At 34.7% G+C, this 27,714-nt stretch overlaps 1 protein-coding gene across 2 annotated transcripts in view; it reads right to left on the reverse strand.

The window, feature by feature from the left end:
* Nucleotides 1-12,349: 12,349 nt before the first annotated feature.
* Nucleotides 12,350-27,714, reverse strand: part of LOC114339188 (AP-3 complex subunit delta) — a 164,356-nt gene continuing 148,991 nt past the window's right edge. For both annotated transcript variants that reach the window (XM_050647191.1, XM_028289815.2), the window contains one exon: nt 12,350-14,832. In XM_050647191.1, coding sequence (XP_050503148.1) covers nt 14,771-14,832 — 62 coding nt within the window. In that variant the 3' untranslated portion in view covers nt 12,350-14,770. The remainder of the gene's footprint in view (nt 14,833-27,714) is intronic.

Here is a 27,714-nt window from a genome sequence, read left to right on the forward strand (position 1 = left end):
AAACTCATACAGAAGTAAAAACTTCAAATTGTATTCTGGTATAAAATCGTTTATTAAAACTATTTAAAAAGTCATCCAAATGGATTGCAAAACGTTTTCGTTCTAATTCAGAACATCTTCAGTGCCTAGAATGAAGTATTTCCACGTTAGATTAAAGCAAAAAGTTAAAATTATGACTGTTAGAAAGAAAAAACATGTGGGAATACTTACATTCTGCAGAGTAGTTTGAAACTACTACTACAGGAAAAATATAAAACAAAAATCTAGAGATGCCTAGTCGTCTCGATAAATTGTTTGATTCGAACTATGTATGTAGGTACAACCAAATACTATTGACTGTAATACATCTAACTCCCACAGAAATCTGGAAGCACGTTGCCACTAGCGCCACTGTCGGCTTGCGGTGAAACTACGTTGTGACAACGTAAAATTTGGCGTAAACATTCAAATTTAATTTTATAAATTTCTGAATAACGAGCTAATTTTGCAAAATTAAATTAAAATAAAAATACTTTAAACACTTATACAAAAACAATAATAAAGCAATTTTATAAATGTAAGGTTAGATTGCTCTGGTTATCATCGCGGACCACTAGATGGCGCTAGTTTTTTGCGTCCTCAAATGTAATGGGAAATGTCAAGAGTTGTATGTATTACAGTCAATAGTATTTGGTACAAGTAAATTTAAACATAATAATTAAAAGTTAATTCTTCGCTCCGCAACATTTGTTGGTTTAGTTTTATATAAATTCTACTTTTCAAGTATCCCCAATAAAAATAATCTTAAAGATTCAAATCAGGTGACCGAGGAGTGAATCCATCGCCCGGGAAATGTCTGATCTAAATAACATTTATACCAAAATGTGCTTTTATTAGTGCAGCTCTTTTTTCACTTCATATACTAATATGAAGGTGCCTGGACGTCAATTAAGATATTATTCGTGTATATTGACTATAATAAAGCATTAGATAAGTAGGACATGAACAACAATAATAATTACCTAATGACTGACCTGAAATCACCTCAAATAATAACTGTCATTATTTTCCCCCGTAACTCTGAAAATATCGACCGCACGAAAAAAATTGTAATGAAATAAATTATAGAAAATCACATTTTCAACAATTTTAGTACTCATACTTTTTGTCGAGAAGTTGAAAATAGCGGAGATATTGAGCAAAAACGGTTCCCGTTTAAAATCAAAATGACGGCTAACTCAACGGCGGAATTCAGTCGAGATTTTAAATTTACACTACTATTGACCCTCCTTAAAGGTTAGAAAAATAAAATTTGGGGCAGCTCGGCCTGTTATTAATTTGTCTAATCCGACTGGACTATCCCTGCTATCTTTAAAGATAACAATTTTGTTATCTACCACATAAGGAAATTGTTGTAAGAAAAAAAGTTCGGCGTCTCAAAATGAAGCTACTCAGGAAAAATTAGCTTGTTAGTAGTAAACGGTGAAAATAGGCCTGGGATCCCTGGCTAGTACGTATATAATGTCAAATGATTTTAACAGATTCGCTTTGTTTTCTATTATTTTTTAGCTTTCGTTTGTTTTAATATTAGATACTTATAATATATTTATTAACTTAATTTTTATCGTTATATTTGCTTTCAAGTACATAATATATACTTTAAAAATTCGTGTTCCTAATTTTTAATTATAGATGTTAGTAACATAGTAAATAATATTGAAATAATTTAGATTGAGAACGCAACTGCAATAATAATAAGTTGCCTATATTTGGCGCCTGGCTTATACAGACTCTGACTACAGTAAGGGTCAGCCAACTTTTGTTAATACCTATTAATAGATAAATAATTTAATTCTTTTGCGTCATTAAAGACGCAAAATAAGTAGTCAATTACAATTTCCAATTACTCACTCAAAACAAGAAAAATCAGCATACAGGAAGACACTCATACCGACGATCTCCTTTCAAGGTTCCAACCTTACAAGAACTGAATATCAATATCAACAAGCCGTCCACGTGTTTTGTTAAGATGTAAAAGACCGGTTAAAATTATATCTGTAAACAACCGATGTTTACTACGTCTTTTTGAATAGTTCATGTGTGTACTAAGGGATGGGCTTTACACGAATATTTGAGAATAGTAAATGAAATATTTTATGGTGACATTCTAATTAGATGAAATCTTCCCATAAGTAGGTACGAAAAGGAACATTTCTTTAATAATACATACCTTAAGGCTTCAACTTGAAGGTATTAGAGCAGTCAAAAATACAAAAACAATGTTCTTCTTACTGAATAACCGGTGCCTGTTATAATTTTCTAATCTTCTTCTTCGTCAGTTTTCATTGTTAGAGGTCGTTGCTCCTTATTCTTCTTCGCCACTCTTTTCTGTCCCTCGTGTCTTCTTCACCTAAACCTTTCTCCCTCAACTCCTAGACCACACACAGTCCTTCGTTCTTCTCCTCGGTTTTCCTCTATCCCTCCTTCCGTCACCTTCTAACAATTCTCTCCTTCATCCCACATACCTAGTTCTTATTTCTACGTGTAATGTGACCAAACCATTGCAGTCTTTGTTCTTGACTCTTGAGACTGTATAGTCACCTCGGCTCTTTCCCTAATTAACTCGTTTCTCATCCTGTCCCTTAATTCTATTGTTACCCCGCATCCACCGTAATTTTAATTTCGCCTACCTCCATATCTTCTTTTTCTGAATCTTCTTTATAGCCCACACTTCACAGCCGTACACCAACGCAGGTCTCACCACATTCTTGTATATCTTTCAGGCCTTCCCCGATTTTTTTATCACAAAGTACCCCGTTCATTCTCTTTTAGGTAAACCAACCAATCTATGTGTATCCTGTGGGGAATTTCTCGATCTAGTATCCCATTTTCCGTTATATAGGAGTCAAAAGGTATTTAAATTCTCCTACTCGTCCTATTCCAACCATTCCTGTTCCTTCTGTTTTCGACCTACTAATCTTACGTCCTCCCTCTTCTCCTTCAACATTTCTTTGCTCTTCTCTACTAACACGATTTCATCAGCAATAAGCATTGACCAAGGCTTCCGTCCTTCCTTACATTCTCTGTCAGTACATACATAACAATAACAATATTAAACAGATAGGCACTCAGTGAAGAGCCTTACTGCATCATCACCGGAAAACTTTCAGTCAATCCGACGCTTTAGTCCTTACTTTGGCGTACATTCTCTCATATATGTCCTTTACGAGGCTTATGTACTTCTCAGGAACCCATTTCTCTCTCATACATTTCCCTAAATCCTGTCTAGGAACTGTGTCGTCTTCATCATCATCTTCCAGCCTTCTGCATCTAAAATTTAATATAGGCCTCCCCTATTTTATTCCAGTTCTGTCGGTCTTGAGATTCCTGCAACCAATTCCCAGCGAATTGCTCACAGACGACGAAGAGATAAGCCGCCAATGGAGAAAGTATTTTGAGCAACTCTTAAATACAGAAAACCCCACAACGACAGGGCAACAAAGACAGTACCAGTTAGCCGAACTTGAAATACCAGGGCCCAAACTAGCTGAAGTAAAGTCCGCAATTTCGTCCCTAAAAAACCATAAAGCCCCAGGCCCAGACGGCATACAGGCGGAACTACTAAAAAAAAGGGGGAGACAAACTACATCTTGAGATATATCATCTTATAAGAGAAGTCTGGTAAAGAGAAGAAATACCGAAACACTGGCATGAAAGCCATATAATACCTATTCACAAGAAAAGAGACAAACAAATATGTCGGAACTACAGAGGAATATCGTTAATTAATACAACATACAAGATTATATCCATAATACTGTTTAGAAGACTAACTCCATACGCAGAGGAAATAATAGGCGCCTACCAAAGCGGATTCAGACCGGGAAGGTCGACCATAGACCAGAGCTTCGTCCTACGCCAGGTGTTGGAAAAAAACTGGGAATTCAACCGCGATGTACACCAAATCTTCGTGGACTTCAAACAAGCTTACGATTCTGTTAGCAGAGAAGCATTGTGGGAGACTATGGTAGAAATGGGAGTACCTGGAAAGCTGGTACGATTAGCGAAGGTGAGCACGGAGAACGCTTCCGCACGAATCAGAATTGGCAGCACCACGTCGGAGGAATTCCTCATTGACACCGGGCTTAGACAAGGAGATCCTCTCGCCTCCCTGCTGTTTAACTTCGCACTGAAACATGCAGTAAGGAAAGCTCAGCCACAACTGACAAACGGATTTGCCGCCCAAGGATCAAAAATATTATTGGCCTTTGTGGATGACGTGGACACAATTGCACAATCCACCAGAGATGCAAAAGAAGTTTTCACCCTATTCGAGAACGGAGCCAAGGAAGTTGGTCTTAAGGTCAACGAGGACAAGACCAAGTACATGGTGGTTACGAAGAACCCAAGACCAAGTGTTAGACAAAACGTAACAATTAATGAATACAATTTTGAAGTCGTCAAAGAATTTAAGTACCTGGGAGCGATCATAACATCTGAAAATAAATATGAAAAGGACGTGGCAGCCAGGATCATTGCATGAAACAGGTCATATTACTCATTAAGGACCTTACTTACTTAAATCAAAAATACTCTCAAGACCAGCAAAAATAAGAGTATATAAGACAATAATTTTTTTTAATCCCGAAAAATGGACACAGAGACTAACAAACTGGAGACCAAGAGAGAACAGGCGATTAGTAGGCAGACCGCAGAAGAGGTGGGCAGATGATATCAAACAAGTCGCGGGCAAGCAGTGGATGAGAATTGCCAAGAGTAGAAATCGATGGAAGCAAATGGAAGAGGCCCATGTCCAGCAGTGGACGAACACAGGCTGAAGAAGAAGAAGACAATAATTCGTCCCACAATAACATATGGAAGCGAAACATGGACTCTGAATCAGCGGGAAACGACAAAATTACTGGTACTTGAAAGAAAGATACTGCGGACTATCTATGGGCCTTGCAGAGAAGAGACAACAGGTGAATGGAGAAGAAGACACAACGATGAACTCCAGACAATATATGGAGAGGAAAACATAGTACGCTGCATTAAAGCAAACAGAACACGATGGGCGGGTCACGTGCTAAGATCAAGTGACGAAAGACTTTTGAACGCCACATTCTGGGAAAGGCCCGATGGAAAAAGGTCAGTTGGTCGCCCAAGAAAGAGATGGAAAGACGCAGTAGCTAGTGATCTACGCAAAATGGGAGTACAACAATGGGAAATAGCTGCTCAGGACCGACAACAATGGAGGGAAATAGTAAACGCGACCAAGAATCACATAGAGTTGTAGAGCCAAATGATGATGATGATGATGAATTCCCAGCGACCCTTTTGACGTCATCTGTCCACCGTGTAGGTAATCCACATCTACTTCTATCAGCTCGTGGTCTCCACACTGTCATTTTTTGGGTCTACCGTCCGTCGTTCATTTTGGTCAGAACTATGTTGTACACCTTCTCAATATCTATAAATACCAGATGTAGCTCTCTTTTCTTCTCGCCGTCTTTCTCTACCAACTGTCTTAAAGTAAACAAGGCGTCTGTTGTCCTCTTTCCTGGCATAAAGGTAAGCTGTTCTTCTGCCATCGATGTCTCTCTCCTTCACCTTCGCTCCACAGTTCTCTTCTAAATTTTCATTGTGTGTTGCAACTCTATCAATCTATAGTTCTTACACTACTGAATGTCCCCTTTATCTTTACACAATGATACCATTACACACTCTCTCCATGCATTGGGCATCATTTTTTCCTCATATTCATCATTTGCCCGAAAATATCAACCCCTCATCTCCTAGAGCCTTCGAAACCTCCACAGATATTCCATCAGGTCTCGACAACCTCATCTTTCGATATCACCGGTATTACATTCTCATTTGGGATACTGCATCCTCTGTCTCTCCTCTGGTGTTCTTTGTTTGACAAAGTACTCATACCATCATATATTTTATTTATAACTATTATCTATAATTATTTAGAAGGAAAACCAGCAGGCAAGCTTCCACCGGGGAGACCACCAAAAAGATGGAGAGATAGCTGACAGTCTACCTCTCAAGAAATACTTCAACGTCGGAATTAAGAGATCGACAGATCTACAAGTATAAGAAGAAGAATCTATAATTATTTCCATTTTTTTCATCGCGGAGCATCAACAGTAATAAAAATATTGATTTATTTCCCTTTTTTGTTTGCACCCGCCTATGTTTTCTTATGTACATATAATACACATATATTAACAAATTATCTTCATTGTTCAAAACGTATCTCGCATACAAGTACTCTTTAAATCAAAATGAAGGTCTTAATGCTGCTTGCACTCGCCGTACTAGTGATATTTCTCGAAACTAGCGTAGCGGCTCCACAATCTGCATGGAAGCTCTTTGGGTATAACAGTAACAGTGGAAACAACGGATACCAATATCAGAATGGAAATGCCGGGTACTATTACCCTCAACGCCGAAATTACGGCAGAAGTAACGATGCTGGAGGTGGTACTAGGTACAGAGACATTTGCAGGATACATGCTGTAGACTCTTTGGCGTTTCCTGGCAGGGTTGGCAATCCAGTGTGTCCTTAGTTTGTGAAATACTCATTTTAAGTTTAGTTTGTGTCTTGTATTGTAAGTAATAAATATATTTTAATATTTTTAAGAGTAATCTCATTTTTTTCTAGTTCATGTTCTAAAGAAATTAGAGAGCTATATTATTTATATAACTACTTTTTAATTTGATAAAACTTCGTTTTTAAAGAGCTACAGTGACATGCAATCCTATATTTCCTTACGTTACTGAGTTGGTTTTTTGCATCTTCCTAATATTTGTTTTTCTCTTTTCCTTTATTTCACACCAGTCATAGTATATTTCAGCTTTCTTGACAAATAGGTACTTATTGTCATACATAAAATAATTTCAAATTCCTTACTCATACATAGAGATATTCCATGAAAGTACCGAAGAGTAAAGGGCCTTCTTCTTACTGTACCATATCCAAATTTGAGAGTTAGCAACACCTCTGCATATTATATGGTATGTATCATCCTATACTGTAAACACAGATATAGAAGACCTACAGTTTATCTTCGGATAAGAACAGCTAAGTGTAGAGGAGTTGTACTAGTTCGTGGTTTGTCAGCACAGCCTTCTAAGTGAAGACAATACTTTTTGATTTTTATAGATGGCACCTTCTTCTTTCTGTCGCACCGTCTCCTGTCAAAGGTTGACGATCCAAATTGCAATTGTAGCTTTGGAAACTGCTGAACGAATGATTTCTGAAGATGAGCGATCAAACCATCTTCTCAGGTCTTTCAGTCACGAGTTCTGACGTCTTCTTACTGATCTTTTGCCCTGTACTTTACCTTCCAATATTATTTGAAGTAATTCATATCTTTCACCTCTTCATACATGACCCAAGTATTAAATTTTCCTTTCTTTGATTATTCTTAGTAATTCTTTTTGTTTACTGATGCTGCGTCGAAGTACCTCATTGTTAGTAACTTTTTGTACCCATGAAATTCCCAGCATCATAGGATTTCTTTTTTGGATTACACTGACTATTGACATTTACTCTCAAATATTTTATGGAAGTTACCTTCGCTATTATTCTTGGCCGAACAACCGCATTAATTATATTTTGCAGTTCTTGTGTGTTGCTTGCTATTAGGACGGTATCATCAGCGTACCTGATGTTGTCTATGGTTCCGTTAATCTTGATTCCACCTTGGACCTCGTCCAATGCTTATCTGAATATAGACTCCGAATATACATTAAATAATAGCGGTGATAAGACGCATCCCTGTCGCACTCCTCGTCGGATTTGTATATCTTCGGAAGTTGTGTGATCTATTTCAATTGTTGCTGTTTTGTAGTTTGGTGCCAATATAATTTTGAGATAATTCGCAAATCTTTTTCGTCAATTCCAATTTCGATCATATTTTGATGGTTAATGCAGTCAACTGCTTTTCGATAATCAAAACATGCATACACATATACATTCATGTCCCTGCATCGTTATGTTAATACGTTTAAGGCAAAAAGAGCTTATTGTGTTCACAATCCGTTTCGAAATCCGAATTGAGTGTCACTCATCTGGAGCTCACACTTCTTGTAAATTCGTGTACGAATGATTCTGAAAAATGTTAAGAACATGAAACATCAGGCTTAATATTCGTTAATCATCGCATTGTGAGAATTGGATTTTTTTGGTAATGTTACAAATGTTGATTTTAGCCACTGTGCTAGTGGAGATCGAACCCACAATATGCAATCAAAGGGGAATAAATGGCACCTCTAATGGTTTGTTACCGTTTGCTCCGGTCTGCTCACTATTATCTGGAATGCAAGATCATTTGGATGGACTTTCAATTTATCGAAGTATCGGTTGCTGTATTTAGTAATTACTTTTTTTATTAAATCAACTTAACAATCGTCGCGGATTTCACTATTTAGAATGAACCAAAGTGTATTTGTTATAATAGATAGAACTTAGAACCTTCAACTGGACCCGTTTAAGTAATTATCTATATTTTAATTTGAGAGTATACCTCATAGTTATACCCCGTACATCCATATTGGTTTGAAGAATACTTTATATACCAGAATTTGTTTTTTAAACTAAAGTTTGGCTGTCTTCCGAGGAGTTAATATGTTTGCTGAATTTCAGGTATATTTGTCTTCTTTAGTTGAGGATATATGGTCTCCAGGTTAATCCACTGTCACATACTATCAAATCTTTATGTTTGGCCATAATTGCTTTATCAAGCTCTTGTTGGGTTGCTTGATGGAAGGTCAGCTATGTACATAAGATAAAAAAAGTGGACCAAGGACGCTGACCTGTGTTACTCATACTCTTATCAATGTATTTTCTGGTGTTATTTGTTCGTATCTTGAAGGTTTGACTCACATCTAAAAAAGCAGTCATGAAGTAACTTTTCTGCTCATGTTTCATTTATTTTGTCCACATTCTATGCATCCACTCTACAGTGCTATGCCTCTGGCTGAAGCCAAATTTTTTCACCAATCCTTATTATAGGATGCAATCGATTATAGCAGTTTCACAAGAACTGATATCAGGCTTATGAGTCTGTAGGAAGTTACTTCATTTCGAGGTTTTCTACGTTTCAGTAGAATAAGTATAAGTTGGACAAAGTTTCATTATACTAACACGATCCCTTTTTTTTGGAGTTCCAAGTTACTTACTGGTATACTGGTTACTGGTATCTTCAGAGTGGGAGCGAATGTTGCTTGCAATGAATTAAAACTGACGACTAAAATATTTTTGACGTAAAATTTACAAAAAAAAAGGACAGGTTTTTTTGCATTACCATCAAAATTATAGTTTTCAGGACCAACAGTCATCATCACGAATAGGTAATGTTTTGAACAGAGTTATTCAAAGATTGAAAAAAAGATTTAAGCGAATAATTACATGATTCCCGCAGCCTTAGCTCATTTCCGATATTTTCTACGATTTTTGAAAAAACTCAACACTCTTGTCATGTAAAATTTGAAGTTTTCGGAATGAATCTGTAGTGGGGAAAATGAGTTAGAATAGGAAATTGGAATTCGAAATTATGATTCATGCTTAATCTTAATTGCTAATCATTATTTTCGTGCCAAAAAGCAGTTTCATGACGATTGCTATACTCTCATGGACTGAGGAAAGACATTTGCGTCGATTGCGTTCACGGGAAAACTTTTGAGAACTATTCGACAACAAATATTTCTTGGGGATTGTTTTTCCGGAACTTTTTGTGAGGATTATTTGACCGGATTTTTTTGTGGGGATTTTTTGTTCGGGGATTATTTGTCCAGGAATAATTTGTGGGGATTTTTTGTCCGTACACCTATAAGTTTTTGATCGCTACTATTACGAATATTCTGTACCTGCTATACTTCCAGATAGCCATACTGTCGGATGCTCCAAATATTAATTAAAACATGTATTATTTCTATGTTATGTGTTTAAGGTACTAGTACACTTTAGAAGACCAAAAATAATCATTTCTTTCTCAGAACCTTTATTAACAATGAACATAAAACTTTTTACATATTATTATCTAACTCTTAGAGAGTACAAAAAATATATCTTTTTTCATTTATGCACGTACACTAATATTGTAGAGGGCGCAAAAGTGATGGCTCGAAAAATGATGGCGGACAGTTAATCTCAGGATTGGGATCTCTGAAACAAAAAAATCGTACTGCATTTGAAAGAGGAAGGTTTCTTACGTGACAATTTACCACAATTTGACCAAAAAATAAAAAATAAATATTTTTAACCATGAAAAACTGAAGAAAAACGGGCGATTTTTTCAAAAAATTTTTTCAAATTTCAGTAAAATCTTTCTTTTGCAGAATTTTTCACTAATGGTGGTAAATTGTCACGTAAGAAACCTTCCTTCTTCAACTGCCGTACAATTTTTTTGCTTTAGAGATCCCAATCCTGAGATTACCTGTCCGCCATCGGAACTACTTTTTTTCGAGGCCTCGACTTTGGCACCCTCTACAATATTAGAATGATATTAGTGTACATGCATAAATGAAAAAAGATATTTTTTTTGTATTCTCGCAAGAGTTAGATATTAATGTTGTTCTGAAGCTATTTCCTTGTGGCATTTTTATAATAAATTACTTTTAATGGGAAATAAGCCACAATTTTACCAAAAAAATGATTTTATTAACGTTTCGAAGCCCAAATCGGGTTTCGTTGTCAAAATACAAAATATGTACTACTAAAATAAATAAAAATGTTGTTGCTAAGTAAAAAAATTCTTCTAATAATTTATTTAATCTGACTCATTTATATTGGCAATTCAGACGTATATTATACATTTTAAAGTAGAAGACTTTAAAATGATATCGCCAATATTTATGAAAAAAATAAAATTAATAAACTTCGAAACGTTAATAAAAACATTTTTTTGGTAAAATGGTGGCTTATTTCCCATTAAAAGTAATTTACTTTAGATATTAATATGTAAAAACTTTTATGGTCATTTTTAATAAAGGTTCTGAGAAAAAAAATCTTGAAAAAATGCTTATTTTTGGTCTTCTAAAGTGTACTAGTACCTTAAGATAAGCTGTTTTGTAATTGCTTCCATGATGTGTATCCATAATCATCTTCTGGTAATTTTTATCGTCGTGATATTCACCAGATGTAGATTGTGATTTCCACCACAAATACAAATTCTCTTTACCAGAAGCAACAATAATAATTAACCTTTGTTCTATGGAAACTGGCCTCCTTAGATCGCCAAAACTGTTATCACCCCAATTGTATTTCTTTAAGCAATACGAATGCAAGTACGTGAAAGTTCCTATCTGTGAAAACAATCATTCGGTTTTCCCTACCAAATTGTTTAATTTTTCTGAGATAATTGAATCTTCACTTGCGCATATAGTACCTTTCCATTATGGCGTGTCTATTATTTTTGTCATTTTTTCAACGAAAACCTACATTATGAAACTCTTTTTGGAGAGATTCTGTAGTTCCAGTGTAACCCATTTCTTCTACAAATTTTGTATGTACATAATCGTTTTACTGTCTAAAGCATTTTTTCAAGATGAAAATTTATAAGAGACCGAGGTTACAATCCTTGGCGAAATTGATTCATCTTTAGTTTGGGATCTTTCTTTTTTTTTTCAGCCAGAGTAGAGAACTACTAAAAGTCTATGTAAATTAGCTTTTTTTGTAGTAAACTTGGAACATATTAAAAATAACTTCTCGTGCTTGGTATCCTCAACATTTATTTTTCCACGAAATTTCCATTTAATTACAAAAGCATCCGCTCCTGTTCAAAAAATATTTAAATACTTGAGAACACCGCAGGGAATTTAACGTTAGGAGCTCGATCCCTTCCGCTTGACGGGCAGAGAAGAAATGAATTATTATGTAATAATAAAAAATTTGGTTTATGCACAAAAAGCCATTTTCGACCAGAATAAAAAGTTTAGATCATATAAAATTATTAGGCTTTTTTATTTTCATTCTATTGAATACTCATCATCATTTTTTTGCCATTATCCCTATGCAGGGTCGGCTTCCCTAATTGCATTTCTCCATAAGTTTCTATCTTGGGCCGTATCAACATCAATCCCCTTTACCGACATGTCCTGCCTCAGCGTCTCCCCCAGGTCTCCTTTGGTCTTCCTCTTCTGCTTCTTCCAAGGACTCTCAGTTCAGCAATTCTTTTTATTGGGTGATTAACGTCTCGACGTTGAATACTATTGAATACTATTTCAAATAATATTCAAATTTATGTACCACCTTTCCGTCTCTCGATTGGGATTCGAAGAACCTGGAGTTCTTCGAATTCTAAGGCTGTATAAGGATTAGAAGAGGGTCTATTATGAAAGAGATGATAAAACAACATTTATATTAAACAATATAATTCATTGATTCATTTTACAATATACATCTTTTAAAATAAACTATAGGGATTACAAAGCAATTTATAATATTGTTATTATTAATAAGTCTTTCGTTTATTTAAGATAAATACATAATTTCCAAGATCAACAAGAAGCGAGTAGTTGTTACAGATCGAAAACCTGACCGAAGTTAACTTCTTAATAGTATTTTTAACCTTACGTCATTGCACATCTTACCAACCAGTTCTAAAATGATAGAACCACGTATTTCTTTAACATGTAACACCTTCAACCACAAAGCAGAATAAATTAACTATACTATAATTTTAAATATAAATTAGTAAAACTTAAAGGTAGAGTTTAGGTATTATTAGGTAGAGGTATTATTGACTAATCTATTGCGAGAAAAAAGGAGGTAGGGAAATAGAGAAGAGGGAGAAATGGATAGACAAAGGAAGGCTTAGAGAGATAGGAGATTTAGGGGTAAGAGTGGTAGATATAAAAGAAAAATAGGGAGAAAGAGCGGGATAGAGAGATAGTGGAATGCAGATAGAGAAATTTCAGAAATAAAAAAAAAATTAAAATAATTGATTGCCTTTAACGATTAAACAAAAGTGTGCATTTTTAGTCTAGTTATTTCTATCGACGTAAAATATATGTATATATTGAAGATGATAATTACTAATAAACAGGTATGATTAGAACTGTGATTGATGCCGAATAAGATTTCGCTAACACCATGACATTCGCTTGAAGAATGATCAAGGAGACAACGTACATACCCAGGAAGAACTACCTACAATCTGGACAGACTATGCTTCGTCCCTCTAAAAGGATAATAGACCGAATCTCTTAACTAGTATCTTAGCCGCGGAAACTTTATCCGTCTTCCCTTTATTCGTGCCGAGGTGGAGTATGCTATAAAAGCAGCAAGGCTGGGCTGGATGAAATTACTACCGAGGCCATAAACTATTGAAAGATGGCAACATCGACATGTTGGTAACAATTCTCAACGCAACACCGGCCATATTCTAATGGATTGGCTTTATTTAACATTTATAATGATCTTTAAGTCACAAAGAACGGCACTAATTGATCAGCTTTACGAGCTATCTGCTTAAAGGATTCCTTTGCATCCTCCATACAAGAATGTTCAGAAAACCGGAAGAGCTAAACGGCGAGACACAATTTGGTTTCAAGAGCGGAATGGGTACACGTGAAGCAGTTTTCTGCTTGAATGCGCCTTTAAAATCTTAGATGGGCCAATGAAAGGATATTGGGACCGTGCAAGTTCGGAAAAGCGACACCTATTTCTACGCTCTGAACTTTTATTCGCACTTTTAATTATATTGGCCAATCATATGGTCCTGGTTACTGGATAATTGTCAAGGCCATAGTCCAAAAAAAATAATAAGAAGAAAAAATAAGATTTAGGTTGTGTTATTCAAACTTAAACAATTGTATGTAGTAAATAAAATTAGTTATTAAAATGCAGTATTGCAAGCAAAATACAATTAATTAAATTTACCTTTATATAATAATTGCATATCATATCAATATTGTGAAGCAATATATAATTTGCCTTCTTAAATGACAATAAGTATGAAATGTACGTCAATTTGACAATTTCAGTTGACAATATGAATTATTTAAGAAAGTTGCAATATTTCTCCGCTATTCGCGCACAATCGTTTCGCGTATCCCTTCCAAGTACTTGCACACCGCGAATACCTACTTATCACAATCCTTGATTATGATAAAAATGCTACAAAACGCTAACATTGACGAAAAAAATATAAGAGTTATCCATAAAAAAATTTGAAACAAAAAGCACGAGTGAGACGGATCAAGTCAGGCAACACAGAGGAATTTCAAATTTTAAGAGGGGTACGACATTGGTGTATTTTGTCGCCTGTGTTGTTCAAACTCTATGGAGAGAATGTTTTTCACAGGAACTTGAAGGCTCTGAGCGTGGTATAAAAGTCAACGGGTAATTGTGCTCCATATTGATCAAAGACGATATTCATTTAATGTTGGGAAATCAAGGATGATTTACTGAAACGAACAATCAGATAAATAGAGAAAAATCATTGCAGAATGTACGAGATTCAAATGCTAAAAAATTAACCGACAGTAAGAGAAGCGAGATAGAGTGAGAGAGATAGTGAGGTAAAATCTGTCTATAAAACTATGAAATTTCAAATTTCTTTGGTGTTCTTAACTTGTACCAACTTTACGATAAATACTTTGAATTAAATTCACTTCAGAACTGGTTGGTTTAACTTTAACCGACCTCATCTTCCGTGTTGTTAAACAATAATAACAATAACCTGCACTCTTTTTTGTTTATTAGAGAGAAAGAGTATTTCAACAAACTTATAACAATAAATAAAATATTTATATAAAAATTTATTGGGATTCCTTACTGGGCGTTGAAATCGCTGTAACTCTTTCGCAATTCCTCCTTTTCTTCTTTTTCCTTGGCTATAAAGAGTAAAATATTTATTAATATATTACATAAAATTTAACTCACGAGATAAGTTTTATACTGGTATTGTTATATTTTTTTAAAAAGGGAAAAATTAGTGGTTAGGTGGGGAATGGAGCTCACTCAGATTGTAGCTGTTGCAAAAAAATTCGTTGTTTTGACTTCTGAGTGATATCAAAAAGTCAAAAGTCGATAAAACTAAAAAACTCGACACCGTTACCTCGAGAAACTAATTAGATAATAAAATCTTTTTGAATTTTTTATTTACCATGATCCAATGATGAGTTCTGATGTCCACCGCAAAATTCTTTGTTTTTTGAGGTGTACTTAAAAATTTGCCACCGTTGGCTTATTTTTCAATATTTTTCCTTGAACTTTTTCTTGAATAATCTATGAATTGTACTGAATATGTTTATTTAATTTAAAAATAAAAAATTTTCCGCCATACTTTCAAAAAAAAAGTGCTTAAAATATTGATTTCAGCCCCTACGGCCCCCCTTAAGGATAGCTATGACATACCCATGCAAGTCGTATTTATCTATGCATGAAATTTAATAAAAAAATGTTTCATCCGGAAAGCAGATGGGTGCAGGTCGACCTATCGCCGCTGAAAAATGCCGTGAAGAGTAGAACTTTCAATGAACGCCGCGAAAAATATTATTTTCGATTTTATGATTGTGTAAATTATAATTTCTAATAAAGTTTTAGCCAAGAAATTTATTTTTTGAGGAGTATCAGCAAAAAACATCATTTCTGTTTGTGGGTCCACGAAAATTATAATTACTAAAAAGTTCTCAGAAATAATTGTTTTCGTTGGCAGAAACAGAAACAGAAAGGGAAATAATTGTTTTCGTCGGCATCTATTATGAACTAAATCTTTTCGTTACAAATATTTTGGGAGTTATAATCTTCGCGAAAACGTATATAAAAAAAATTGTATCGCCAACACTGGCGAATGTATTATTATCATTGGAAATGTATTAGGAATAACATTAATCATAGATACCAGCGCTATATTCGAATCTTAGACTATAAGAAGTGTAGATATTTATTGAATCCCGCATAGCCTGTTCTTGGGATTTTGATCATTCGGAGAAATCTTCTTGAAACCTGTTACCTTCTTTAGCGATACTCCCAAACTAACTCCCAAATTAACTATATCCTAATAAGCTTGTCATACTATTACTTGTGATTAAAAATAGTGTTTTTGTGTTTTGACAACGAAAATGGCGAGACGTGTTTTTGATATAAATCAAGTAATATTTCATTTGACCCAAAAATGAACTCAAAACACAAAACGATTTTGTGTGTATATTTATTTATATTATTATCAGTTATTAATCCATCCTCGACCTTTTGATACACGGGATGATTTTGAAAGGTCTTTCAATATTTTTAACGCATCTGTGACCTCCAATACTAATATTTTCTTGTTTATAACGATATCACAACAACATCACTATCTATTTTCTTAGTAAACCTTAAAATTTACAAGTATTGCGGCTAAGGTCAATTAAGATGTAGGTGTTATCTATAGTATACTTGAATTCTGTATATAAATAACTAAGATTTGTTACAACACAATTTATGACAAAAAATACGCGGTTATCATAACACTATAGAAATTAAAGCGTGTATAAAGGCACGTAATAATTTCTTTAATCAATCAATTAAAAATTTGCATAGTAAAAGTGATTAACCTCTTCTAATAAATAAAAGCAGCAATAATGAGAGCGTTTATGACATAAAAGGTATGAAGAAATTTCTTCTTCTATCTTCTTATTAGACAATCATGCCTAGTTCTTTTTTCTTGGAGTGTGTCTTCATGTTATATTGTCACTCAATCTTTTCCATTTCTTTGCATGGTCGGCCCATACTTAATATACTTAAAGGCCATTTGTCTCTTGCTATCTTGACTACACTATCGTCTGTCATTTTGCTTATATGATTGTTTCATTTTGTCTTCCTATTCAGTGTCCATTCGAATATATTTTCCACCTTGCATGCTGATCTTGATTTCGTCACTTCTTTTTCGATCCCTCAATGTGTTTCCCGTGATTCTTCTTAGTATTCGCATTTCTGTTCTCTCGCATTCTGATCTTTTATGCTCTGGATGGATCAGATCTTGTTTCTGCATTGTACCTATGTCTTTATTATTTTTTATTATGTTAAGCCCTTTGCCCTACAAGTTATAGCTGAGGTACCAGCAACACATCTGCAGGTAAAAGAGAGGCCAAAGTATATGGCAAGAATACTCAAGACAAGACTAAATTGAAGAAAGAACAGAAACCATTACAAAATGGCAGGAAGAGTGGATAAACGAGTGGGGGGCTGCATGGACAAGGACTCTCATTCTGGATGAGTGCAAATATAGAAGCAATAACTTTTCATGCAATTTCTTACGAGGTATGGGTGGGTCATTTAGACCATAACTTGAGAGGCTGGGCAAGGCAAGGCAGTAGATGGTAGTTGTGTGGAAAGCGGAATAACCAACACAGCAGAATACTGTTTGTTCGAATGCAGTAAGTTCAATGATAAAATAGTGAAGCAATATGCAAGAGTAGGCATGTTAGGAGCACGAAATTTTGTAATCGTAGTGGGAAGGGGGAAAATCGGTTTAAAGAAGTACTGGACGCTGAGACAAAAATCGTTAAAAGAAAAGAGAACAACAGGGATAAACATAGGTAACATAAGCAAAAGAGAGAAAATGAAAAGAAGGGAAAGAGTTGCTGCGCGCGCAAGAGAACGTGCGTAAGTCGGGAGTGGTTTTAGTTGGTAGGCAGGGTACCATGGTTGCACTCGGGGGCAAGACCCCAAAAGGGGAATTGCGTTTGGATGTACTCCGTCTACTCTAAGTCCAACTCACGCCAAGTATGATTCACCCGGCCGATCCTTAAAAGATTTCCTCTCGCAAAAAAGACTATAGCCCAGTAAATGAACGGGAAATACGGCGAGACCGTATAATTTTGAGGGGCAACTCCGAATTGCATGAAAATTTGGATTTAGGTTCTACTTACCCTCCACTTCAACGTTGAAATTGTGCCGTTGGTTGCTTTTACTTGGAGGGGTGACAGTCACCCCTTCTCGGGGGTAAAAAACCATAGGTTCAAGATAAGACCGGAAATGAAGACTGATTTTAAGCATTTTTTGTTCTATAGAGTTTTTTTACATCAGTCAATACTTTTCGAGTTATTTGCGATTGAAAATTTTTATTTTTCGACAAAAAAACTACGTTTTCAGACGGTTTTTCGCAAATAACTCAAAAATAAATATCTGATCGAAAAAAATATTCTTAGCAAAAGTGTAGCTTATAAAAAAGCGAAAAATGGTATACTAGTAAAGTCTATCAATCGAGTAAAAACAAAGTTGTAACTCATGAAAAATACGTTCTTATTCGTCTAACTCTAAATCGAATATTTCAAGATGAAATCACCGAAAAAATAAGCACTTTTCGAGAAAACCCCATTTAAACTTTTTTAAAGTGTTTATTAAAAGCTTTATTTTAATTGTTCACAAAAGTCTCTAGCATTAAAAATAAGCGAGTTACGCTCAAAATAAAGTTGGCCCACTTTTTTTTTTGGTAAAAAAATCATGAAAATCTCCCCGTGTTTAACGACGTTCTACACCTTCGTTGCGGGGTATGCCTCTCAGAGGAAAGGGGGGGGGGGAAACTTATATGCAAGCGAAAGTTGGTAACAATGCATTTATAGCAGAATACTCAAATCATATGTTTCAGTATTGAATATTTTATAAAAATAAATTATAATAAATTACGGAAATTACGGAATAAATTACGGAATTAATTATAATAAATAAATTAAAAATAAATGGTATGGTAAACAATCCTTATTTTTAATATGTTATTCCTTATAAAAAAACCTTTAATTTAAGCACAAATAATTAAAAATCGTAAATTTGGGTCAAAAGTTATTAACTTTTTAAGAATTCCCATAAGAGCCCATGTTAAAACTTAACTTTGACCCTTAATAGTATTTAAACGGCACGGTAAAACAATTTTTAAAAAATCAAATCTTAGTTTTTTTAAATAAACTATAACATACTAAAATTTCATGCAAATCCTTAATTCTTTGCCGAAGGTGTAGAACGTCGTTAACTCCCCAAATGAAATTAATCGCTACTTCTTTACAAACAATTTACTTACTTATCTATCTTTTATATGATCTGTCAGTCTCGCCGGTTTAAAGTGCTTATTTTTGAAAGGGTTATGTTGAAAAAGCTTTAACGGGTCACTATCCACGAGTGTATGCAAAATTTTAACAGCCATATCTTAACCAATTTTTGCCTCACGGAAAAACAAAATGAAACTAGCATATTTATAATAGCAACTACATTTTTTTACTCTTTAAGATTTTTCTTATCGCTAATACTTTTTAAGTTATTTTGGAAAAAGAAAATTTTTAAAAAATTTTTAGAAATTTTTTTTTACTATAAAACCATATTTTTTCAAAAATAAGCACTTTAAACCAATCAAACTTACAGATCATATAAACAATACACATACAGTTAAAATAAAGGGTAAAGCGGTAACGATAAATTTTATTTAAGGTGCTAAATAGAAGGAGGTTTTCACGATTTTTTTTTACTAAAAAAAGGCGCCAACTTTTTTTTCAGTGTAATTCGTTTATTTTTGACGATAAAATTTTTTGTAAAAAACAAAAGCTTTTTTTAGATACTTTAAAAATATAAATAAGCTTTTCCCGAACAGTGCTTAATTATTCGGTCATTACGCGTTAAATTATTCGATTTGGAATTAGACGAATAAGAACGTATTTTTATGAGCTACAACTCGCTTTTACTCAATTTATAGAATTTACTGATACACCATTTTTTTCGTTTATTTATGAGCTACACTTTTGCTAGGAATACTTTTTTCGATAAAATATTTACTTTTTGAGTTATTGGCGAAAAACTGTCTGAAAACGTAGTTTTTTTGTCGAAATATCAATATTTTCAATCGCGAATAACTCAAAAAGTATTAACTTACGTAAAAAATTTTATAGAAGGAAAGTTGCTTATAATCTGTCAATTTATCCATTTCCGGGCTTATTTTAAACACGCGTTTTTCACCCCCCGAGAAGGGGTGACTGTCACCCCCCAAGTAAAAGCAACCAACGACACAAATTCAACTTTGAAGTGGAGTGTAAGTAGAACCTAAATCCAAATTTTCATGCAATTTGGAGTTGCCCCTGAAAATTACACTCCAAAACGGTCATTTATTGGGCTACTAGTGTAGGAACATACAACAAGCATACATTTGGGAAATGTACCGATAGAAAGAGTTGATAAATACAAATACCTAGGAACCTGTATTTCAGAGAAAAATGATCAAACAACATAAATAAGGACCAAGATAGAAATAGCAAGAAATGCGTTTGTAAAAATGAAATCAATTCTCTGCAACAAAGACCTTAGATTAGAACTGAAAGTAAAAGCTTTGCGATGCTACGTGTTCTCGATACTGCAATATGGACTTGAAAGCTGGACATTGAAGCAAGAACACATAAATAAGCTACAGTCATTTGAAATGTGGTGCTACAGGAGGATGTTAGGAGAATTACCTACACTCAGAGAAAAAGAACTCCTCACTTTATGAGAAACTCCAAAGGTAAAATAATTCTCGACTTGGATGAAAAAAAGGAAGAATGGACTAACTATATAAAAGAGCTCTTCCTGGATACGAGGCCACCACTTAACACCACAAAGTATGCGAATACTGGTCCTAGTATTTTAAAAGCGGAAGTAGAGAAAGCCATCAAACAGAGCAAAAATGGGAAATCTCCAGGCCCTGACCAAATACCATCAGACTGGCTCAAACTTCTGGATGACGACAATGTCTCACAACTAACAAACATTTATAACCATATACAGATTCGGCACTTTTTTAACTACCCTATGGGTTATTCAGTGTGTGGAACAAAGATAATACTTAATTGTTTGAATGCGAGTGAGACACAATCCACTCATGTTGTGGATCGTCTCCCCACTCCAGTCAAGTAACCAGTCTGACAATTCGACAGTGTTGCTATATTTCTGTTATATCATTCCTTCTAAAATATTAGTCGGATATTGAATGTAAAATAATATTTAAATCCGTTACAGTTTACTATCGAATGAAAATTAATATTGTCCAAACAAAACTTAAATGAAGTAGTCATGTAATTGTTATTTTTTAAACGATTCCATCAATTACTTGATTAATTAACACAGAACACTGACTTTACAAATTGATGAGTGACAACAGCGCAACTTTACTAGACAGACAGCAATATTCTCCTCATTTCCCTAAAAGGCTAGGCGGGGCTTATGATTTGCTTCTATTTTTCATATTTTCGCGTTCAACAGGTCGAATTTCAGATTTCAGGTTCTATTGTTTACATTTACAAGCTGTTGTCACATAAGGTTGAAATGAAAATTAAAAAATAATTAACATGCCAAACTTTTATAAACGAGAAGAAAAGATCCAAATGATAAAATGGTATTATGTGGGACATTCTATTCTGACAATAATACATTTATTTATTGGTGATTTTGAAAATCGCCCAATTCCAACAAAAAAAAACAGTTCGGTCAATAATTAAAAAGGACATCGCACACATCTTATGGAAAATATAATGTCACTCAAATTCAATAAAATTTATACTAATAGATTCGTTTTAAATTAACGGTCAAATCTTATTATTGCGCCAACTCTTATTTATGATTAATTACGACGCAAATTGCAATTAAAGTTTATCGAAATCAAATTTTTTAGTCAGTAAAAGTGTCAGTTTACAATCACTATTGCTCTGGGTGCTATTCAAAAGAGCTTTAAACCCCGCTGGGCCTAAGCGGATTAGTAAAACTAATCCGCTGATTTATGGAGTACCGACAATTTGGGTATTATAAAATATTTTTTCTCTCTCTAACTTACGTATCCATTTGATTTCAGATTTATTTATATCAATTTCTGCTCTTATTATTGAAAATATGGAGTTGGCGCAATGATAAGATTTGACCGTTAATTTAAAACGAATCTATTCGTATAAATTTTATTGAATTTGAGTGACATTATATTTTCCATAAGATGTGTGCGAAAATTTTGGTTGCATAAATAACTGTAGAAAATGTCGTCCTGCGAATCAACCACGACCGAAAGTAATTTCTGTCGAACGCGAAGCTCGCGAAATGCAAGTTTGCTTAGCTGCTGAAGAAAAGCCTTGTTCGAGCAGACAAATTGCCGACGAAGTTGACCTAAAGGAGAGCACTGTGAGGAACATTTTAAAGCGAAATGGATACAAGTGCTATAAAGTGCAAACCACACAAGAACTTTTCCCAGACGATCATTTTAAACGTATGCAATTTTGTCAAGCTATGATTGAGAAGTCGAATGTCGACAATAACTTTTTAAAAAATATTGTGTTTACCGATTAATCTTCATTCACCATCCACAGACGTCATAATCCATCTGTCGTCCGCTATTGGTCTAGGAAAAATAAACGATTGAGTATTGCTGTGCGAACACAATACCCAAAAAAATTAAATGTGTGGACTGGACTTTATAGCGATCATATAATTGGTCCATTTTTTATTATGGGAAATCTGAATGGACGTAAGTACCTAGAATTATTGCAAAATCAGATTATTCCCGCAATTCGAAACGTCGCGCCCAACTTCGACGATGTCTGGTTTCAACAGGATGGTTGCCCAGCACACAATTCAGCCGCAGTCAGAAATTATTTGGAACAAACATCCCCGGGACGATTAATTTCTACTCAAGGGACCATAGAATGGCCCCCTAGATCACCAGACTTAGCACCTTTAGATTTTTATTTCTGGGGTATGCTAAAATCCAAAATATATCAGCATGAATTTGAACGAGCGACCACTTTAGCAGAATTACAACAAAAAATTGTTCAGCTCTGCAGTGAGGTAGAGCCAGATCAGCTGAATGCAATGAGATCGTCATTGTATGATCGATTCGGTTTTTGTTCACTGCAAGAGGGTGGTTTGTTCGAACATTTACTTGTTTAGAATTGTTTTTGCCTTTAATTTTAATTTAATTATTTAGAATAAATGTTTCAGTTGGTTTTCTTATAAAAAAAATATTTTTTTAAAATGACTTTAATTTTAATTTCATTATTTAGAATAAATTTTTCAGTTGGTTTTCTTATAAAAAAATATTTTTTAAAATGACTTTAATTTTAATTTAATTATTTAGAATTGTTATTGTTATGTTGGTTATATTTTTATAAAAAAAGTACTTATTTTGTTATTTAGGTTAAAAAATTTTTGGGGGATAAAGGGGTAGAATGCGAAAACATGGAGTTGATTCCAGTTTACTCCAATTAGCCTCTTCTACTCAAATCCGACTCTCACCTTCACGTTGGTGTCCCCTCTTAACCGAGCAACCCAACCTAGAGATCCGGTATCCAAACCCGGGTGGAAAGTTGGGTCGGGAACTGACGAGAGCGGGTGAAATGGCCCTCCGAAAAGGGGGTTTGGCGTTGGGTTAACTACCCAACCCCGTAAAAATCCATAGTTACGAAATCTAAAGTTGAAAATGCTGGACGGAAATCTCGACGACGACCTATATGCAACGAAATAAGGACAAATATTAAATTGTATGAAGCCATGGATGAATTCCACATCCCTGATAAACTGATAATATTGGTTAAGGCTATAATGCGTAAAGTTGTAAAGTCGAAATACAGGGCGAACAATGGCGTTTGAAACGCATGTTGGGCTGCGACCGGGAGATGCGCTGGTGTGTTTCATTTTCAACATAGCTCTGGAAAAGTCGGTTCAAATGCCCGAATAGACAACAGAGGAAATATTTTTAATAAATCATCTCAAATTTTGGCATATGTAGATGACGTGGACCTAGTTTCCCGACAACACGCAAGCTAGAAGAAATGTCACCTTCTCAAATGCTTCAAAAAATATAGGGCTGCAAGTAAACGAGGAGAAAACTAAGACGATGGCATCAACACCCAACAATAGAGCCAGAAACATCGGTCACCAATTCACTGTTGATAACTCTACCTTTAAAGCGGTGGACAAATTCACGCATACTTATAGGCACCCTGATCGCCAAAGAAAACGTCATGACGGAAGAAATCAAGCGAAGGATACCTACAACATTTTTTTTCAATTTATTAGATAATATTTTGTATTTTGACAACGACATTCGAAGTAGGAGTTTTTTAAGTTAAATTGTGGCTTATTTCCCATTTAGAATAATAAATTACATAAGTAAATGCCACAAAAAATAGAAGCTTTTTATTAGATAGAACAATAGAAGAAATAGAACAATGTTTTAGGTGAAATATGTTTTAAATACGTATCCATAAACTTATAAAAATAATAATCCATTCGTAAATACCGCGTAGATATGCATAGAAAGCTGCAATCGTGCAAGTAGTAGTTAGTTTCATTCGGTTCCCTTGGCGCGATGCAGACCCTAAGTCACATACCGCACCGGCAGAGGATATCGGACTGAACTGAAGTTTAATTTTGGCAGGCGGGCGTGGCTTATTTTGCTACGAATTAAGGGGAATAATGCCTAGTTGCCACGCATCAATTCCTTAAGTCAATGTTCTTTGTTAACTAATTAAGTAATTAATAGAATCGCTTAGAAAATAACTATTACATTGCTACTTTATTTAAGTTTTTTTTGTGACAATATTAATTTTAATTTTACAATGAACTCTAGTGAAATTAAATATTATTTTACTCTTATGTATCTCACTAATATTTTAGAAGGAAAGATGTAACAGAAATGTTGCAACACTGTTTTAAGATCAAACCCACTCATTCGAGATCGTGACTGCATCTCACTTGTATTCACATAATTAAATATTATCTTTATTCCACACACTGAATAACTCATAGGGTAGTTAAAAAAGTGCCGAATCTGTATACGAGACTGGCGTGATGCCACAGATATGGTTAGAGTCTACATTTATTCCACTCCCAAAAAAGCTTAATACATCATCATGTAAAGACTTTAGACTAATTAGTCTCATGAGCCACTCTCTCAAGCTACTTCTTAAGATAATTCTTAATAGAGTCAAGCAGAAATGTGAAGAGACAATGGGAAACAAACAATTCGGTTTCAGAGAAGGATTGGGAACAAGGGAAGCTTTGTTCTCAATGTTAACATTACTTCAACGATCATGGGAAGTACAGAAACCAATTTACGTCTGCTTTATAGATTTTGAGAAGGCGTTTGATAGAGTTCAACATAATAGGTTGTTTGAATATCTAGAAATGATTGGAATAGACGATAAAGATCTGAGACTTTTACAACATCTATATTGGTATCAAGAAGCTTCTATTCTGGTAGACGCAAAGAAACAGACAAAATTTGCATTCAAAGAGGTGTCAGACAGGGTTGTGTGTTATCCCCAACTTTGTTTAACGTATACTCAGAAATAATTTTTAATGAAGCCTTGGAAGGACAATGTGGAGTTCGAATCGGGGGAGAAACTATTAACAACATCAGATATGCAGACGACACCGCGATCATGGCTGAAAATATCGAAGATCTTCAATTCCTCATAGATCGAGTCACTAGGGAATGCTCCAATAACGGACTTAACATAAATGCAACAAAGACAAAGTTACTTGTGGTTAGTAAACAAGACGTCGGCCCTATGCAACTAATTGTCAATGATGAATCAATAACAAAAGTTAACCATTTTAAATACCTAGGATGTTGGATAAACGAGACACTAAATCCGGATGAAGAAATTAAAACTCGTATAGAAATTGCAAGAGGAGCATTTATGAAACTTAGATCTATTCTGAGCAACTCTCAGCTAAACTTACAACTAAGAATCAAGTTCCTAAAATGTTATGTGTATCCTGTATTACTATATGGATGTGAAACCTGGATCATGAAGGTTAACATGATGAACAAATTAGAAGCCTTTGAGATGTGGTCGTATCGTAGAATGCTCAGAATATCTTGGGTTCAACGCATTTCAAACAGAGAAGTCTTAAACAGAGTAGGTCAAGGCGAAGGTGACTTAATGAAGATGATAAAAAAGAGAAAACTTGAATATCTGGGGCATATAATGAGAGGTAGCAGATACAGGATGCTGCAGTTAATACTCAATGGAAAGATCGACGGAAAAAGAGGAATTGGTCGAAAGAAATATTCATGGCTCCGAAACCTTCGTCAATGGACTGGCTTATCAGCAGATCAATTGTTACATGCCGCACAAGATCGAGAACGATATCGGCAAATTGTTATGGAAGCTACCCACGCCTAAAAATTTGGGCACGGTACTTAAAGAAGAAGAAGGAGGATGTTTAGAATAGCATGGATACACAAAAAACGAACACAGAAATATTGCGAGAAATGGGTAAAGAATGCGAAATAATAAACACAATAAAAATAAAAAAGTTACAATATCTGGGACACGTAATGAGGGGACAGCGATATGAAATGCTAAAAATGATAGTACATGGAAAGATAAGAGGCGGAAGGAGTATAGAAAGGAGAGTGTCATGATTAAAGGATTTAAAGGATTGGTTTACATGCAGTTCGATAGAACTCTTCAGAGCAGCGGTAGATAGAGTAAAGATAGTGATGATGATATCCAACCTCCGATTAGGAGACGGCACTTAAAGAAGAAGGAATCCTGAGAAAAACTCGATCTACTGGAGACAACCTCATAGAGACAACCAGTAGATCGACCTTAATGAAAAATAAATGAAAAGAACACCTACAGATTACTTAGGTCCAAAGCTGGTCGTAGAAATCTATGAAATTTTGACACCATTGGCATTTCATAGGTTAACTAAGTTATATCGGCGATTTTTTGTGTTTTCTGCGTTATTCCTTTAATTTTTATACTGTTAGTCTGTTTTTATATAAAAAACAGTTGTTTTTAGAACTCTTTAGCAACGTATTATGGTTTGTTTTTAAACCAAGAGTGATTCAAATTTACCGCGCTGTAATGCTTTTTTGTAATTGGTCAAACCGCAGGCAAGTTTACTCCACTGATATAAAATTTTGACACTAATGGCATTTATCACATTTTGACACGATTGACATTTCATAGGTTAACTTACTTACTTACTTAATCCAGAACTCGTCTACCTTTCGGTGTGAGTTATTACGGAGTTAGGTTCTCCGTCGTTTTCTTCCACATTTCCTTCCATTTCCTTCTATCCATGGCCAATGCTTTTGTTTCCTCCCATTTTATTCCTCTTTTGTCGGCCGCTTCCCTCACTTCTTCTGTCCACGTCTTTCTTGGTCTTCCTCTCTTCTTTCTTCCCATATCTCTCGCTTCATATATTTGTCTTACTATTTTCTCTTCTCTTCTCAGTACATGTCCGAGCCATCTAAGTTGTCCTTGTTCGATTGTTGTTGTAACTGGATGTATTTTCAGATTTTCTCTAAAGGTTTGATTTCTAATTTTATCTTTCCTTGTTTTCCCCTATATTGTTCTCAAAAATCTCATTTTTGTGCTTATTAGTCTATTCTTTTGCCTTTTTGTTAATGCCCAAGATTCACAGGCATAGGTTAGAGTGGGTTTCACAATCTTTTTTACTATTTCCGTTTTTATATTCTTAGGTATTTCTATCTTTCTTAAAAAGTTACTCTTAATAATATTGTACAGCTTACCAGTCTTTCCAATTCGTTCATTTATCTCATCTTCTAATTTTCCATCCCGGCTTATGATTACCCCCAAATACTTATATCTGTCTACCTGTTCAAGTTGCTTGCCATCTACTTCTATTTCATGTTTTCCTTTTTGTCTTCCAATTATCATTGTTTTTGATTTTTCTTTGTTTATTTTCATATTTCTGATTTTAAGCTCTTCATACAATATGTTTATATTTTCTTGTAATTGTTTTTCTAACTC

This window comes from Diabrotica virgifera, chromosome 3 (assembly GCF_917563875.1).
Source record: "Diabrotica virgifera virgifera chromosome 3, PGI_DIABVI_V3a".
In the NCBI taxonomy this organism is placed as follows: Eukaryota; Metazoa; Arthropoda; class Insecta; order Coleoptera; family Chrysomelidae; genus Diabrotica; species Diabrotica virgifera.